This window comes from Ochotona curzoniae, unplaced genomic scaffold (assembly GCF_017591425.1).
Source record: "Ochotona curzoniae isolate NIBS_2020 unplaced genomic scaffold, NIBS_Ocur_1.0 contig_4792, whole genome shotgun sequence".
Lineage (NCBI taxonomy): Eukaryota > Metazoa > Chordata > Mammalia > Lagomorpha > Ochotonidae > Ochotona > Ochotona curzoniae.
In genome coordinates, this window is record NW_024466389.1 from 1,329,875 (window position 1) to 1,343,080 (window position 13,206).

The 13,206-nt window shown below is 64.1% G+C and overlaps 2 protein-coding genes across 3 annotated transcripts; one reads left to right on the top strand and one right to left on the bottom strand.

Annotated features, from left to right (window-relative positions):
- On the top strand, window positions 1-5,316 carry DFFB (DNA fragmentation factor subunit beta). Its single transcript, XM_040987813.1, has 7 exons — window positions 1-185; window positions 636-762; window positions 1,465-1,653; window positions 2,396-2,475; window positions 3,891-4,061; window positions 4,607-4,707; window positions 5,036-5,316. The coding sequence occupies exons 1-7, from the start codon at window positions 72-74 to the stop codon at window positions 5,313-5,315; spliced, it is 1,062 nt and encodes a 353-aa protein (XP_040843747.1). The 5' UTR covers window positions 1-71; the 3' UTR covers window position 5,316.
- A 3,110-nt stretch (window positions 5,317-8,426) lies between these two features.
- On the bottom strand, window positions 8,427-13,000 carry CUNH1orf174 (chromosome unknown C1orf174 homolog). 2 transcript variants are annotated; one of them, XM_040987816.1, is made up of 4 exons: window positions 12,922-13,000; window positions 10,782-10,883; window positions 9,352-9,813; window positions 8,427-8,920 (listed from the first exon to the last, which is right to left on the bottom strand). In XM_040987816.1, exons 1-4 carry the CDS (start codon window positions 12,934-12,936, stop codon window positions 8,813-8,815), a joined length of 687 nt encoding a protein of 228 aa, XP_040843750.1. In that variant the 5' UTR covers window positions 12,937-13,000; the 3' UTR covers window positions 8,427-8,812. The 2 variants fall into 2 exon arrangements, with proteins under 2 accessions (XP_040843750.1, XP_040843749.1); XM_040987815.1 differs by lacking the exon at window positions 12,922-13,000 and having other exon boundaries at window positions 10,782-11,785.
- Between the last annotated feature and the right edge of the window lie 206 nt (window positions 13,001-13,206).

The following is a 13,206-nucleotide window of genomic DNA, read 5'->3' on the forward strand; positions in this document are numbered from 1 at the left end:
CGGGAGGGACTCGCAGCTTCCCGGCTCCGGCTGTGCAGTCCGGTCCTCTCGCGGCCGGGGACGAGCCAACCATGCTCAAGAAACCCAAGAGCGTGAGGCTGCGCGCTCTGCACGGCGCCGCCAAGTTCGGGGTGGCCGGCAGGAGCGTCCGCGAGCTGCTGCGGAAGGGCTGCGCACGTTTCCAGGTGGCCGGGAGGCCAGGAGGGTCCTGGTCCAGGGGCTGAGTGATCTGGGGGTGGTCTGGAGGCCAGGGTCGTGGTCCAGGGGCTGAGTGATCTGGGGGTGGTCTGGAGGCCAGGGTCGTGGTCCAGGGGCTGAGTGATCTGGGGGTGGTCTGGAGGCCAGGGTCGTGGTCCAGGGGCTGGGTGATCTGGGGGTGGTCTGGAGGCCAGGGTCGTGGTCCAGGGGCTGGGTGATCTGCGGGTGATCTGGAGGCCAGGGTCGTGGTCCAGGGGCTGAGTGATCTGGGGGTGGTCTGGAGGCCAGGGTCGTGGTCCAGGGGCTGAGTGATCTGGGGGTGGTCTGGAGGTCAGGGTCATAGTCCAGGGGCTGGAGGCTGGAGCTTGGGTTGCCGGGGGTCAGTGTCATGCGGGGGTGGACGTGGGGGCTCAGCCTTGCCCTGTCTCGCCCTCCAGCTGCCCGAGCGTGGTTCCCGGCTGTGTCTGTATGAGGATGGGACCGAGCTGACGGAGGACTACCTCCCCAGTGTCCCCGACGATGCGGAGCTTGTGCTGCTTGCCGAGGGCCAGAGCTGGCTGGGCTGTGAGTGGCAGACACGGGAGGTGGGCGCTGGTGCTGGGGGCAGCAGCTATGCTCTTGCTGAGAGGACCACAAGTTCCCAGCGCCCTAGGCCGGCTATCGCCACTCTGGAGGGTGGCTGTGGGTGCCTGGGCCATCAGCAGGTGGCTGCGTTGGAAGTGCAGCCGCCGGGACTCAAACCTGTGCCTTTATGGGCTGCTGGTGCCCCGTGGTGGTTTAGCCCACTGTGCCCAGCGCCAGCCCCATCCCTTCTGTGCGCACAGACTGTTCCTTTCCCATGGGGACTCCTCCTGACACCCCCTGTTGGAACCCTGAGACCCACAGTAGGGTTTCCTCACTATGGCGAAGCCTGACCACAGGGGTTGAGGTTCCTGCTCTGGGGAGTCCTGGGAGGGCCTGGGAGGGGGACTGAGTGTCCAGGAAGGTCCCGAGAAGAGGCAACTGCTTAGGCCCAGAGGAGTCCGTGCGGTGGGGCCGGGGAGGCTGTTGATGCCTGCAGAGCCAGCTGGCCTCAGCTGTCTGCTGCACCTGCCTTGGTGGGCACATCTAAAGATGGGCGCGGGCTGCACAGCTGTGGGTACAGGGCTGGGGCTGTGGCCATCTGAGCTCTGAGCTGGGAGGTCTTGGGTGTGGTCAGGGACCTGAGGCCCTGGACCGTGTCCCCTCCTGAACCGTGTGCGTTTCTTTGTCCCCCACGGGTGGCAGACGTGAGCGACATCAGCCGCTTTCTCAGCGTGTTTCAGGAGCCGCACGCGGAGGTCATTGTGGCAGCGCAGCAGCTTCTGTCGGCCGAGCAGGCCCCACTGCGGCAGAAGCTGCTGTCCGACCTGCTGCACAGCGTTAGCCAGAACATCCCTGCCGAGGGCCGTGCCGAGGACCCGCCCTGGTTTGAAGGTGCGTGTGGGCTGGGCTTTGGGGTGTGGTGGGTGTGACCAAACTCAGGGAGTCAGGACACCCCAGTTAGGTTTCAGATCCCAGCCTGATGTCTCGTGGTGTGGCCCAAGGACTTGGGGCGCAGGTGGCTGCTGCTGCTTAGGGGCGAGGCTGGGGCCGCCCTCAGATGGGCATTTACTGGTTTCCAGGCTGTGGGTAAAGCGTGGGCCCGGGAGAGCGGGGTGTTAGCCATGTTCACGTGTGCTGCACAGGCGGCTGGGGGGCCTGTCTTCCTTTTTTTGGAATGTTCATCTATTAGAGAGAATGTTCTAGCGTTTGCTGGTCCGCTCCCCGGATGTCCAGGGAGCTGGAAACGCATGGCCAGTGTACCAGGCGGCTGGCAGAGACTCGGGGGTCCTGCTGCCTCCTCCGCGTGCAGCAGCAAGTGGCGCTCCGAGGCCCTCTGATACCAGGTGCCCGCTCTGAGAGCTCTTCCCGTTAAAGGCCGTGCTTGAGCCGCTTCCCTCTCCTGGGCTGCCCTCAGCCTTGTAAGCCTGTTGGAGGCCAAGCTGGGTCGGCCGTGGCTGGCAGAGTCCTTGGGAGCTGCGCGATGCCGCTGGAGGCGAAGGCCAGACATGCTGCACAGCCCGAGCCCGTCTCGCCACGTGAGGCCTCTGGCCATCATGGTCTCCATGTGGGGCCCCAGGCCGGAGTGCCACCGGCCACCCCATGGACTTGGCACTATTGTCCCTTCCTCTGGCAGGTTTGGAATCACGATTCCAGAGTAAGTCTAGCTACCTGAGATACAGCTGTGAGAGCCGGATCCGGAGTTACCTGAGAGAGGTGAGGCCGGTGCTCACTGTCGGCTGAGTTGGCCCCCGGGGCTTCAGTCAGTGGCACAGAGCTGTGGGCCCAGGCGCTGGCTGGGCATCTTGGGAGGTTTGCGGCCACGAGGGCGTGCCCCTGGACGGTGGCTCTCAGGGCTGGCAGAGCCCGTTTGCCTCCTTGCTGCACAGCCTTCTCTCTGCGTCCAATCTGCCGTTGTTACCCACTGCCCTCACAGGGGTCAGACCTCTAGGGCCGAGCTGTCCTGGACTTGAACCTTGAAAGCCCATTAAATAAACCCTTCTCTTCCTCAGGGTCATCCGATGTGTTGCTGGAATGACAAAGCTGGTGGCTGTACCTGTGTTAGGGCTGTGTGGCTCTGGGGCCTGGCCCCCGGGGCTTTTGGACACCTGAGGGTTCCTGGTCAGGCTGCCCCACTAAGCTAAGCCAGCAGGGCACCAGAGGCATTGCTACCTCACTGTCACTCGCTGTGATGTCACCTCAGGCAGCCCCAGGCTAGCCGCCTGCTCCCCAGGAGTGCCATGTTGCCCCCTTGTGCCTGTTGGTATGGATCCCAGGCCAGCCACCCGTGCCCGGGGATGCCACGTTGCCTCCGCTGTGCCTGTCAGTGTGGGCAGCCCCAGGCCAGCCACCCGTGCCCAGGTGTGCCATGTTGCCTCCGCTGTGCCTGTCAGTGTGGGCAGCCCCAGGCCAGCCACCCGTGCCCAGGTGTGCCATGTTGCCTCTGCTGTGCCTGTCAGTGTGGGCAACCCCAGGCCAGCCACCCGTGCCCGGGGATGCCACATTGCCTCCATTGTGCCCAAAAATCTGGGTTTCTTCATTTTTCTATTCTGTCTTGACATGAATTTCCCCCAAATAAACACCCTGCTTTGTGCCCTGTTCATGCTGAGCGCCCCCTCCTGAGCGCCCCCTCCCCCAGCACAGCTGATAACGGCTGCCTGCCCTGGGTTGGGCAGGCCCAGGTTGTGCCAGCTACCAGCCTGGCATAGCTGGGACGATGGCCTGCCCTGGGGTGGGTAGGCCTGGGCTGCGCTGGCTGGGCATAGCTGGAACAGCTGCCTGGCCTGGGGGTGGGGAGGCCCGGGCTGTGCCAGCTACCAGGCTGGGCATAGCTGGGACAGCTGCCTGCCCTGGGGGTGGAGAGGCCCGGGCTGTGCCAGCTGCCGACTGGACTCCGTAGCACTTTGGCAGGTGCTGTGAGCTGCTGAAGTCCCCTAGCCCCTTCCTGCTCAGCAGGTGCAAGCAGCAGCCTGGTGACCCTCCCAGGGGAGTGTTCTTTCTCCTCACAGAGGGCTGTTCCTTGGATCCCTTGCCTGGGTGGGGTCCCTGTCTCCGGGGGTGCAGTGGGCTGGCTGCGCCAGGTGTCAGGTGGGGGTGTGCGTCCAGGCTCAGCGTGATCCTTGCGTCTCCAGGTGAGCTCTCACGTCACCATGGTGGGCCCTGAGGCCCGGGAGGAGTTCCTGCGGGTGCTGGACGCCATGGGCCAGAAGCTCAGGTCCGTGCACTACAATGGCAGCTACTTCGACCGAGGGGCGGCGGCTGGCAGCCGGCTCTGCACACCGGAGGGCTGGTTCTCCTGCCAGGTGAGCATGTGCCCCGTCACTGGGAGGAGGGGCCGTGGCCCAGGTGTGCCCACTGACTGTGTGTGGGAGGTAAGGCCATGGCCATTGCCTGCTGAGCCTGGCAGCCCAGTGTCCTTGCTGGGACCACAGGGAGCTGTTGTGAGGCTGTGAATGGAGAGGCTGTTCGTTGGGGCGGCCCTGGCTGACCAGGTGCTGGCTGGGGCCCTGGCCAGTGGTTTCTCACCGGGTGGAGATGGGTGTGGGAATGCCAAGCTCAGGGAGGCTGGCATGGCAGTCCTGTCGCCTCCTGGAGACAGGGAGGCTGGCGTTGTGGTCCTGTGGCCACCTGGAGCTCAGGGAGGCTGGCATGGCGGTTCTGTGGGCACCTGGAGTGACAGGCACCGACATGACAGTCACAGGCCCTCACTTGTCCTCTTTGGAAATGCAGAGGAGTGTCCGTGGCAACGAGGGAGAGGGGTGCTCGGTGTCCTTTCAGGAGCGTAGCTCTGCCTGACTCCCCAGGTGTGGACAGCTGCAGGGGGTCTCCTTCTCTTGTCGGTCCTCAGGGTCCTTTCGACATGGCCGACTGCACGTCCCGACACTCCATCAACCCCTATAGCAACAGGGAGAGCCGCGTCCTCTTCAGCACGTGGAACCTGGATCACATGTGAGTGCCCACCCCCGGGGACAGGACCACGTCCGGGGACCTGCTGCGCCCCTCCCCAGCCTGGCCTTGCCCAGGCCAGCGGGACCACCCGGAGCGGTTCTGGCCTGGGGAGGGACCCTGGGGTGCATGTCGGGGAGAGGTCCTTGGGTTGTTTATGCCCTGGAGGACAGCTTGCCCTGTCCCTCCACGGGGGCTGCTGGGGTTTCCAGCTGTGGGTCCCTCAGGGGCCGTGGTGGTCACGGGGGCCTGGCAGACCTCGCCATGCTCTGGTGGAGAGAGACGCACAGCCTGCGGCCCAGGAAGCAGACAGCACCCATCCCGCCTGCAGAATCGAGAAGAAGCGCGCTGTGGTCCCCACCCTGGCTGCTGCCGTCCAGGACCCGGGCGGCAGGGAGGTGGACTGGGAGTATTTCTACAGCCTGCTCTTCACCACCGAGAACCTGAAGCTGGTCCACATCGCCTGCCACAAGAAGACCACCCACAAGCTCAGCTGTGACCCCAGCAGGGTCTACAGACTCCCGGCGAGGCCGCGAGCAAGGCCCGCCAGGAAGCGCCAGAGGCCGCGAGGGAGGCCCGCCCTGGCCCGGAGCCTGCCAGGGGGTCGCTGAGGCCAGAGCTCAGGACTCCCCGCCGCCTGGTTGTACCTCCCTGGTGTGGCATCCCTGCTCCAGCAATGTCCTGGCTGCACTCGGCCACCGGCTGGCAGAGCAAGTCTTACCTGCCTCACCCACGTCTCTGTGTTCTGCTGGGTCCGTGCTTGTGGCCATGACAGCTCAGAGCCCTGGACTGTTCCAGACTCGTACTAGATGTTTGAGAGCAGGACAAAATGTCCACTCCACACAGCATATACATGGACGGTCACTGCCAAGGGCTGGGGGGATAGCAGATGGGGCATGAGGCAGGGCTGCAGGCAATTCTGCAGGTGAAACATGCTGAGGCTCAGCCCGATCCCTCTGCGGTGCAGCCCTGCGGCTGGCCTCACGGGCTATGTGGGCACGCTAGTGGCTGGCCTCACGGGCTGCGTGGGCACGCGAGCGGCTGGCCTCACGGGCTGCGTGGGCACGCGAGCGGCTGCCCTCACGGGCTGCGTGGGCACGCGAGCGGCTGGCCTCACGGGCTGCGTGGGCACGCGAGCGGCTGCCCTCACGGGCTGCGTGGGCATGCGAGCGGCTGGCCTCGGAGGCTGCGTGGGCATGCGAGCGGCTGGCTTCACGGGCTGTGTGGGCATGCGAGCAGCTGCCCTCACGGGCTGCGTGGGCATGCGAGTGGCTGGCCTCGGAGGCTGTGCGGTGAGCCATGTGCATGGCCGCAGGAAGCCTGGCCGCACCAGCAGCAGGAATCCCAGGGAGGGACAGTCCTGAGTCATGTGTCTGATAATACTTGAAATTTTTTTTTTAAGATTTACTTTTATTGGACAGTGAGATATACAGAGAGGAGAGACTAGAGGAAGATCTTCCATCTGCTGATTCACTCCTCAAGTGGCCGCAACAGCTGGAGCTGAGTCAGTGTGTAGGCAGGAGTCTGGAATCTCTTCCGGGTCTCCCATGCGGGTGCAGGGCCCCAAGGCCTCGGGCCGTCCTCGACTGCTTTCCCAGGCCACAGGCAGGGAGCTGGATGGGAAGTGGGATGGCCGGGATTAGAACTGGTGCCCAAATGGAATCCTGGAGCATGCGAAGTGAGGACTTTAGCCACTAGGCTATCACGCCAGGCCCCAATACTTGAATTTTTTACGTGGGCATTTATAACATTTTAAAATGTATTTTTACAAGCCATACATTTTGTAGCTTAATTTTCAATGTGTCGTGCAATCAGAAAATGCAGTGAAGGTATCTCGTTTGTTGTGAAGTTGATTTACAGGTTCAGGGCCAGAGAGCGCGGGAAGGGAAACGGGCGGGAAGGGGACCGGGGCACATGTTTCTGCTTTCGGCTTCTGTCTGGGGAGAGGGCGCCCTCGCCAGGCCTGCGGGGGTGCGCCCTGGGCAGTAGGATGGGAGCTGTGCGGCTGCCAGCAGGTGACGCACGACACCTGCCTGTCCCACGGCCCGCCCCTGCCGTTCCTGCCTCTCGTTGGGCGTGCTGAAGGTGTCCTTCCGTCTCTTCTGCAGCTGCTTCCTGTTAATCCGGGGCCTTGCATGCTCCGGGTTTGGAAATCTACCTCATCCAATGGGTCCATCTCACAAGCCGTAGAAAGTGTAGCTGTCCGTGTCCCGGCTTGGTCACCGTCGCGGTGAAGGTCGCCGGCTGTGTCCCCGCATGGTCACTGTCGCGGTGAGGGTCGCCGGCCGTGTCCCCGCACGGTCACTGTCGCGGTGAGGGTCGCCGGCCGTGTCCCCGCATGGTCACTGTCGCGGTGAGGGTCGCCGGCTGTGTCCCCGCACGGTCACCGTCGCGGTGAGGGGTCGCTGCCTTTTTTGTGTTTTTGAAGTGGCATCCAAGGACCTTGGGTGGTGGGCAGGCCGACTCGCCCTGGGTTGTGTCTGGGCACGACTCGCCCCGCCCAGGGTCAGCACAGGAGGTGGCACATCGTGCACCGGGTGTTCCAATGCCCACACGCCCGGGTCTCTGGTCCTGAGACGGGGAACCCGGGTTTCTTGGCAGCACCAAAGGCCATCATCCCCCCATCCCCGATCCTGGCCTAGCACAGCTGGCGACCCCCTAGAACACGTCATATTCCTGGCCTGCTTAAGAGCAGCAGTGGGGCCCACAATGCACTCTAAGGACAGGTCCAAGTTTGCACTGGCTGAGAATGCTAAGACCCAGGACACCCAGGAGCCGAGGGGGCTCGTCGGCTGGGGGCTCTTGCCGTCGCTGGAATACGAGGCGGCCTGTGTGTGGGACATTCAGGGGCCCTGGGCACAGCCCCTGGTATGAACTGGTCCCAGCAGGGCACTGAGGAGGGCAGTTGAGGCCGGTGCAGCACCTGCTCCCCTTAGGTCATCCTCACAAAGGCTGAAGAACTTGCTGGAACCCTGGAGCTGCCGCTGCAGGAGGCTGGACAGACACCTCAGAGGTGCCCCTCGGACATGGCCCTTTGCTTGCTCTGGCCAAGCTGGGGGAGGTGCCGGGTGCCTGTTCTAGAAAGGAGGTGTTCCCAGTCAGAAGGTAAGGTCCCCCAGCTCCCCGGCTCTAGGATGATACAGCTGGCAGCTATCCACACACACGTGAGGTGGCTGTGCGATGCACTGACAGGCCGGCTCGGGAGCACCTGCAGCTGCCCTGAGGCGCCCTGTGGTCCAGGGTGGCGGTCACCAGGAGCTGGGTCACCTGCAGCTGCCCTGAGGCGCCCTGTGGTCCAGGGTGGCGGTCACCAAGAGCCGGGTCACCTGCAGCTGGTCTGAGGCGCCCTGTGGTCCAGGGTGGCGGTCACCAGGAGCCAGGTCACCTGCAGCTGCCCTGAAGCGCCCTGTGGTCCAGGGTGGCGGTCACCAGGAGCCGGGTCACCTGCAGCTGCCCTGAAGCGCCCTGTGGTCCAGGGTGGCGGTCACCAGGAGCCGGGTCAGCTGCAGCTGCCCTGAGGCGTGCCTGTGGTCCAGGGTGGCGGTCACCAGGAGCCGGGTCAGCTGCCCTGAGGCGCCCTGTGGTCCAGGGTGGCGGTCACCAGGAGCCGCCCCGGGCGACCAGCCTCCTGTGGGTTCACAGGCGAGGGATGCGAGGGACACCAGGCCCTCGCCTTCCTGGCTGTCAGGAACAGTTTCACACCTGAGACTTCTTGAAAATGATTTCCAAAATAATTTTATTTCTTTCTCATAAGTAGTTTGCAAAATTCCAGGGCAAATGTTAACTTCCTATACAGAAATAAAAGCAAGTCCTTTAATCATTGGCACAGCATCGATCACATGAATGATCAAACTCAGATCATGAAAAATACATCTGCATATTATAAAACTGACGCGCTTCCGCAGAGGGGCTCATTTTCATTAAGGCCTCGCTTACTGAAAGCTGTCTCGGAGCCGGCCAGGTCATCCTGGATGAGCACAGGAGCAGGCTGTGACGTTGGCATGGCCAGCAACGCCCAGCTGTCCCCGCATGCTGCCCCGGCTGGTCCCAAGGCCTCACTACACTCTCAGGCAGACGCTGTCTGCTTGGCACCGGGTGGGCGTGTCCTCTACCCGTCAGCGCCATCCTCCTCCTCGTCCTCCTTGGCTCTGAAATGCATTTTCCTGAACTCTCGCCTGCTCATGGAGGGGCACGAGGAAGACGCTGGTGGCAGGTCCTTGGAGGGGAAGGAGACAGGACTTCAGCTGAGGGTCCGCACCCCGGGGACCACACTGTCCATCAGCTCTGGAGCTGGCTGGGTTGTCCCCCTCTCCCATCCCCTCCCCAGGACCAGTGAGGACCACCAAGTCCCAGCACTGCCTCAGCAGAAGGGCATGGGGCTCCTGTCCCACTCTGCAACCACGTGGCTGTGTCCTGACCCTGTGACCCACACAGCTGCTGTCCCACCCTAACCCTGTGACCACGGGGCTCCCCTCCCACCTGCGGCTGACGGCCCATCCTGTGGCCACAGGGCTCCTGCCCCACTCTGCAGCGGGGTCCACTGAGGCCGGTCCCGTGGCTGATTCTCGGCTTGTGAGCCGATGAAGTTAGCGCCCTGCCTGCCTGGGGAGGCGTGACCTGCAGTCAGCCCGTGGGCGCGTGGCTTACCTGCATGAGCTCCACGTTGCCGAAGAAGCGGCTCACGGGCAGCGGCTGGTTACTGTCCTCATCTAGGAAGACACTGTTGTCCATGGCCAGCCCTGGGGCCCGGGCAGCCTCTGTCTCCGGCCCGGGCTCGGCCTGGGGGGCGCAGCAGCCCTGGGCATCTTCGTGGCCGGGCGCAGCCCCAGGCTGCGGCCTGGATGGGTCGTCCGCAGTCTGGGCTGAACGGGGACTAAGTGGCAGCCCGGCCACCTCCTCGTGGCCAGCGGCATCAGTCGCGGGGCCCGCCAGCGCTGCACTGTCCCCAGCGAACTCAGACTCCGGAGGGGTCCCCGGTGCCATTTTGGGCAAGGAAGCACCATCATTTTGGGGGGCGAGTTTCTGTAATTCTGATTTCACAAGATGGCCTTTGTCACACTTGAACTTCTTGGAGGACCGTCTGTCTATGGCCTTGTGTGATGAGGAAGCCTGTCGGGAAGACGTTAAAGGCAAACTAGACTGACCCAGGATAAAGACAGGGGTGAGGGCTCCTGCTCAGGGCCAGAGGAGCCAGGCGGGTGATGTGGCACAGGTCATCACAGCACCCAGGGCAGCCACATGGGGTGCCTCACCCCAAGCAGGAATGCCTGGGTTCGTGTCTGGACTCAGCTTCTGGTCCATCCTCCTGCCAGTGTACGCTGCGGAAGGCAGCCCACGCAGCCCACGCTCCCGGGCTCCCTGCTGCCCCGTGGACACTGTGGAAGGCAGCCCATGCTCCCGGGGTCCCTGCTGCCAGTGCACGCTGCGGAAGGCAGCCCACGCAGCCCACGCTCCCGGGCTCCCTGCTGCCCCGTGGACACTGTGGAAGGCAGCCCATGCTCCCGGGGTCCCTCCTGCCAGTGCACGCTGCGGAAGGCAGCCCACGCAGCCCACGCTCCCTGCTGCCCCGTGGACGTTGCGGAAGGCAGCCCACGCAGCCCACGCTCCCTGCTCCCTGCTGCCTGTGGGAGCCTACACTGACTCCTGGCCTCCTAACCGTAACTGTGGCATCAGGAGGGAGACAGTGATGCACCGTCTGTCCTCTTTTGATCTAAAGGGCTGTCCTGTACAACAGCAGCCCGGTCCCCCGCAGCCGCCCTCCACCCGCACTCCCCGGCTGCCCTGGTGCGGGTTCCATGCAAGCCACCTGGCGCAGAGCTGCCTGGAAGAGGGGGTCCCTCTGCCAGGACCCTTCCTCTTCCTCCAGGCCTACGGGTCAGGGTGGTGTCGTGACAGGCCAGTCTTCCTGATGAGCCAGTCCCTCTGGACCCACTGGGCTGGAGTGTTCCCTCCTCTGTGCTGTCACCATCCCTTGCTCAGACACGAGGCTGCGTCCACGTTTCCCTGACAATGCGTCTGGTGGCAGCTGTGCATAGAGCCGGGAGCCCAGGACCCGGTGCTGGGGGACACAGGCTCACCTGGCATGCTGTCTTGGCTGATGTGGCACCGGCGGCGTCCTGCGCGGCGGCTGAGCAGCTGCGGGCTCTCAGGCGTGCTGAACACCGCACCTCACCTGTGAGCTGGACGGCACGGGCTCGGTGAGGCGTGCTAGTGCGGCCAAGGGCACAAAGACGGGGTTGCGGGACACTCGAAGGACACTGCATGCCACCACTGCCAGCCTTCCACCACTGCCAGCCTTCCCGCCTCCCGAGGACACCTGGGGTCAGGCGAGGATCTGCCCCACACTAGTCTACCCTGGGAACCACCATCTCGAGTTCACAGCCAGGAGGACGCCTCAGGGCTGAGCCACGCCCCTGCCTCAGGGTGCCCTAATGCCTGGGCGCTGTGCCAGCGGTCCCTGCGGCATCTCCCGCGCGGTCCCCCAGGTCCGTCACAGTCTGGGGTCCGCAGCAAGCGGCTCTGTCCCCTCTACTTCATCCTGAATGTGCAGGAACAACTCGGCTTTCCAGAAACAAAGATGACAGTTACTTCGCGGCCCTGGGCCCGCAATCTGCCAGCTCGGAGCCCCCACAGCGACACAGCACTGCCAGCTCAAGGTCCAATTTCAGGGCGTCTGCCACCTCCCTGCCTGACCCAGAACCCAAAGCAAGGTAACAAACCAAACGTAGGAAGTGGTGCACCTTACAGCTCTCCCTAACACCTGAATGACAGTAGGACATGGGTAATAAACAGAGCCGATCCGGAAATGCACACCGGGACAGAGGAAGGGAAGGGAGACAGTGGCTGCAGGCTGTGACACAGGGCAGGCTGCTCAGAGCCGGAGACAGAGGCAGTGCATGTCGCCAAGGAAGGAAAGTAGCCTACAACCCGAGGGAAGGGAAGGCACCTGGCCTGCTGTGTGGCCCCTTGGGGGCTCCTGGCATGGGGCAGCACCTGCTGTGTGGCCTCTTGGGGGCTCCTGGCCGGGGGCAGCACCTGCTGTGTGGCCCCTTGGGGGCTCCTGGCATGGGGCAGCACCTGCTGTGTGGCCCCTTGGGGGCTCCTGGCATGGGGCAGCACCTGCTGTGTGGCCTCTTGGGGGCTCCTGGCCGGGGGCAGCACCTGCTGTGTGGCCTCTTGGGGGCTCCTGGCCAGGGGCAGCACCTGCTGTGTGGCCTGCCTGCTGGGGGCTCCTTATTGCGGCTCACAGGGCAGCTATGCCTGGGCCTTAGCTCCAGGGCAGCCACCCCGTCTCCCCGTCCTGAACAAGGCTGAATCCCTAAGATGCCCCATGGCAGGGCAGGGCCCCCCATCCCTGGTCCTGCCTGCCAGAAGGCAGCGGCCTGAGTGTGGCCCTGCCAGGTGCCACGAGCTACTGAGCCAGCTCTTCAAGCAGCAGCTTCTCTGAGACTCCTGACCCTAGTGGGCTAAAGTAAAGGGGTGGGGTGGAGCGTGCTGGCTTTGCAAGCTTATCCCCCACCTGCAACTGCTTTAGGTCCCATCCAGCTCCCTGTTTGTGGCCTGGGAAAGCAGTCAGGACGGCCCAAAGCCTTGGGACCCTGCACCCGCGTGAGACTGGGAGAGGTTCCTGGCTTTGGATTAGCTTGGATCGGCTCAGCTCCGGCTGTCCTGGCCACTTGGGGAGTGAAGCAGCGGGTGGAGAATCTGTCTCTCCTTCTGTGTATAACTGTGTCTTTCAATTTAAAAAAATCTAATAAATAAATAAAATCATAGACAAGATGAATCTATGGAAGATTTGCCAAAAACATAACGTCGTGTGGCTCCGAGGACACGCGTGACCGACAGATCCCCGCAGCCTCCCCCGTGCAGACCAACAGCAGCAGCAAACACAGCCCCAAGTCACCCCAGGCCACAGGGGGAAACAGGACCCAGTACCCCAACTTCACCCACAACACCGGAGTGAGCGGGCTCCCGCGGTCACCCCGAGCCGAGAGGCCGAGTCCCCTGGGCGCCTGCGAACCCCATGCCCAGTGGGGCAGAGCCCCTGCTGCAGCCAGCCTCGATGGGAACCCCACCTTCCTGGGGGCGCAGCCAGCCCGGGAACCCCACCTTTGCGGGGGCGCGACAGGGACGCTCCTCGGCCCCGCTCCCTGCGGCCCCGGCCAGGCACCGACAGCGGGGCAGCGCCCGGGAACCCCACTTTTCGGGGGCCCTCACCTTTCGGCTCCTCATGGGGCTGAGCGGTACCCCGCGCCCGGCCCAACGCTGCTCGGCGGAGCGACCCCTCGCGGCACCCGGACGCGCCGCGGCGTCTGACGTCACAGCCCGGCGACCGCTGGCACGTGACCCGCGCTGGCCCCGTAGACTGTGAGTTCGGGTTGCGCCTCGCAGGGCCCTGCGGGGTCACGGTGCGGGCGCCGGGCCGGGCCGCGCTGTTTGGCAGGGTTACCGTCTGTGCGCGTTCCTGTCCTCCCTGGCGGAGCGGCCGCCTGTCCTGGCCGC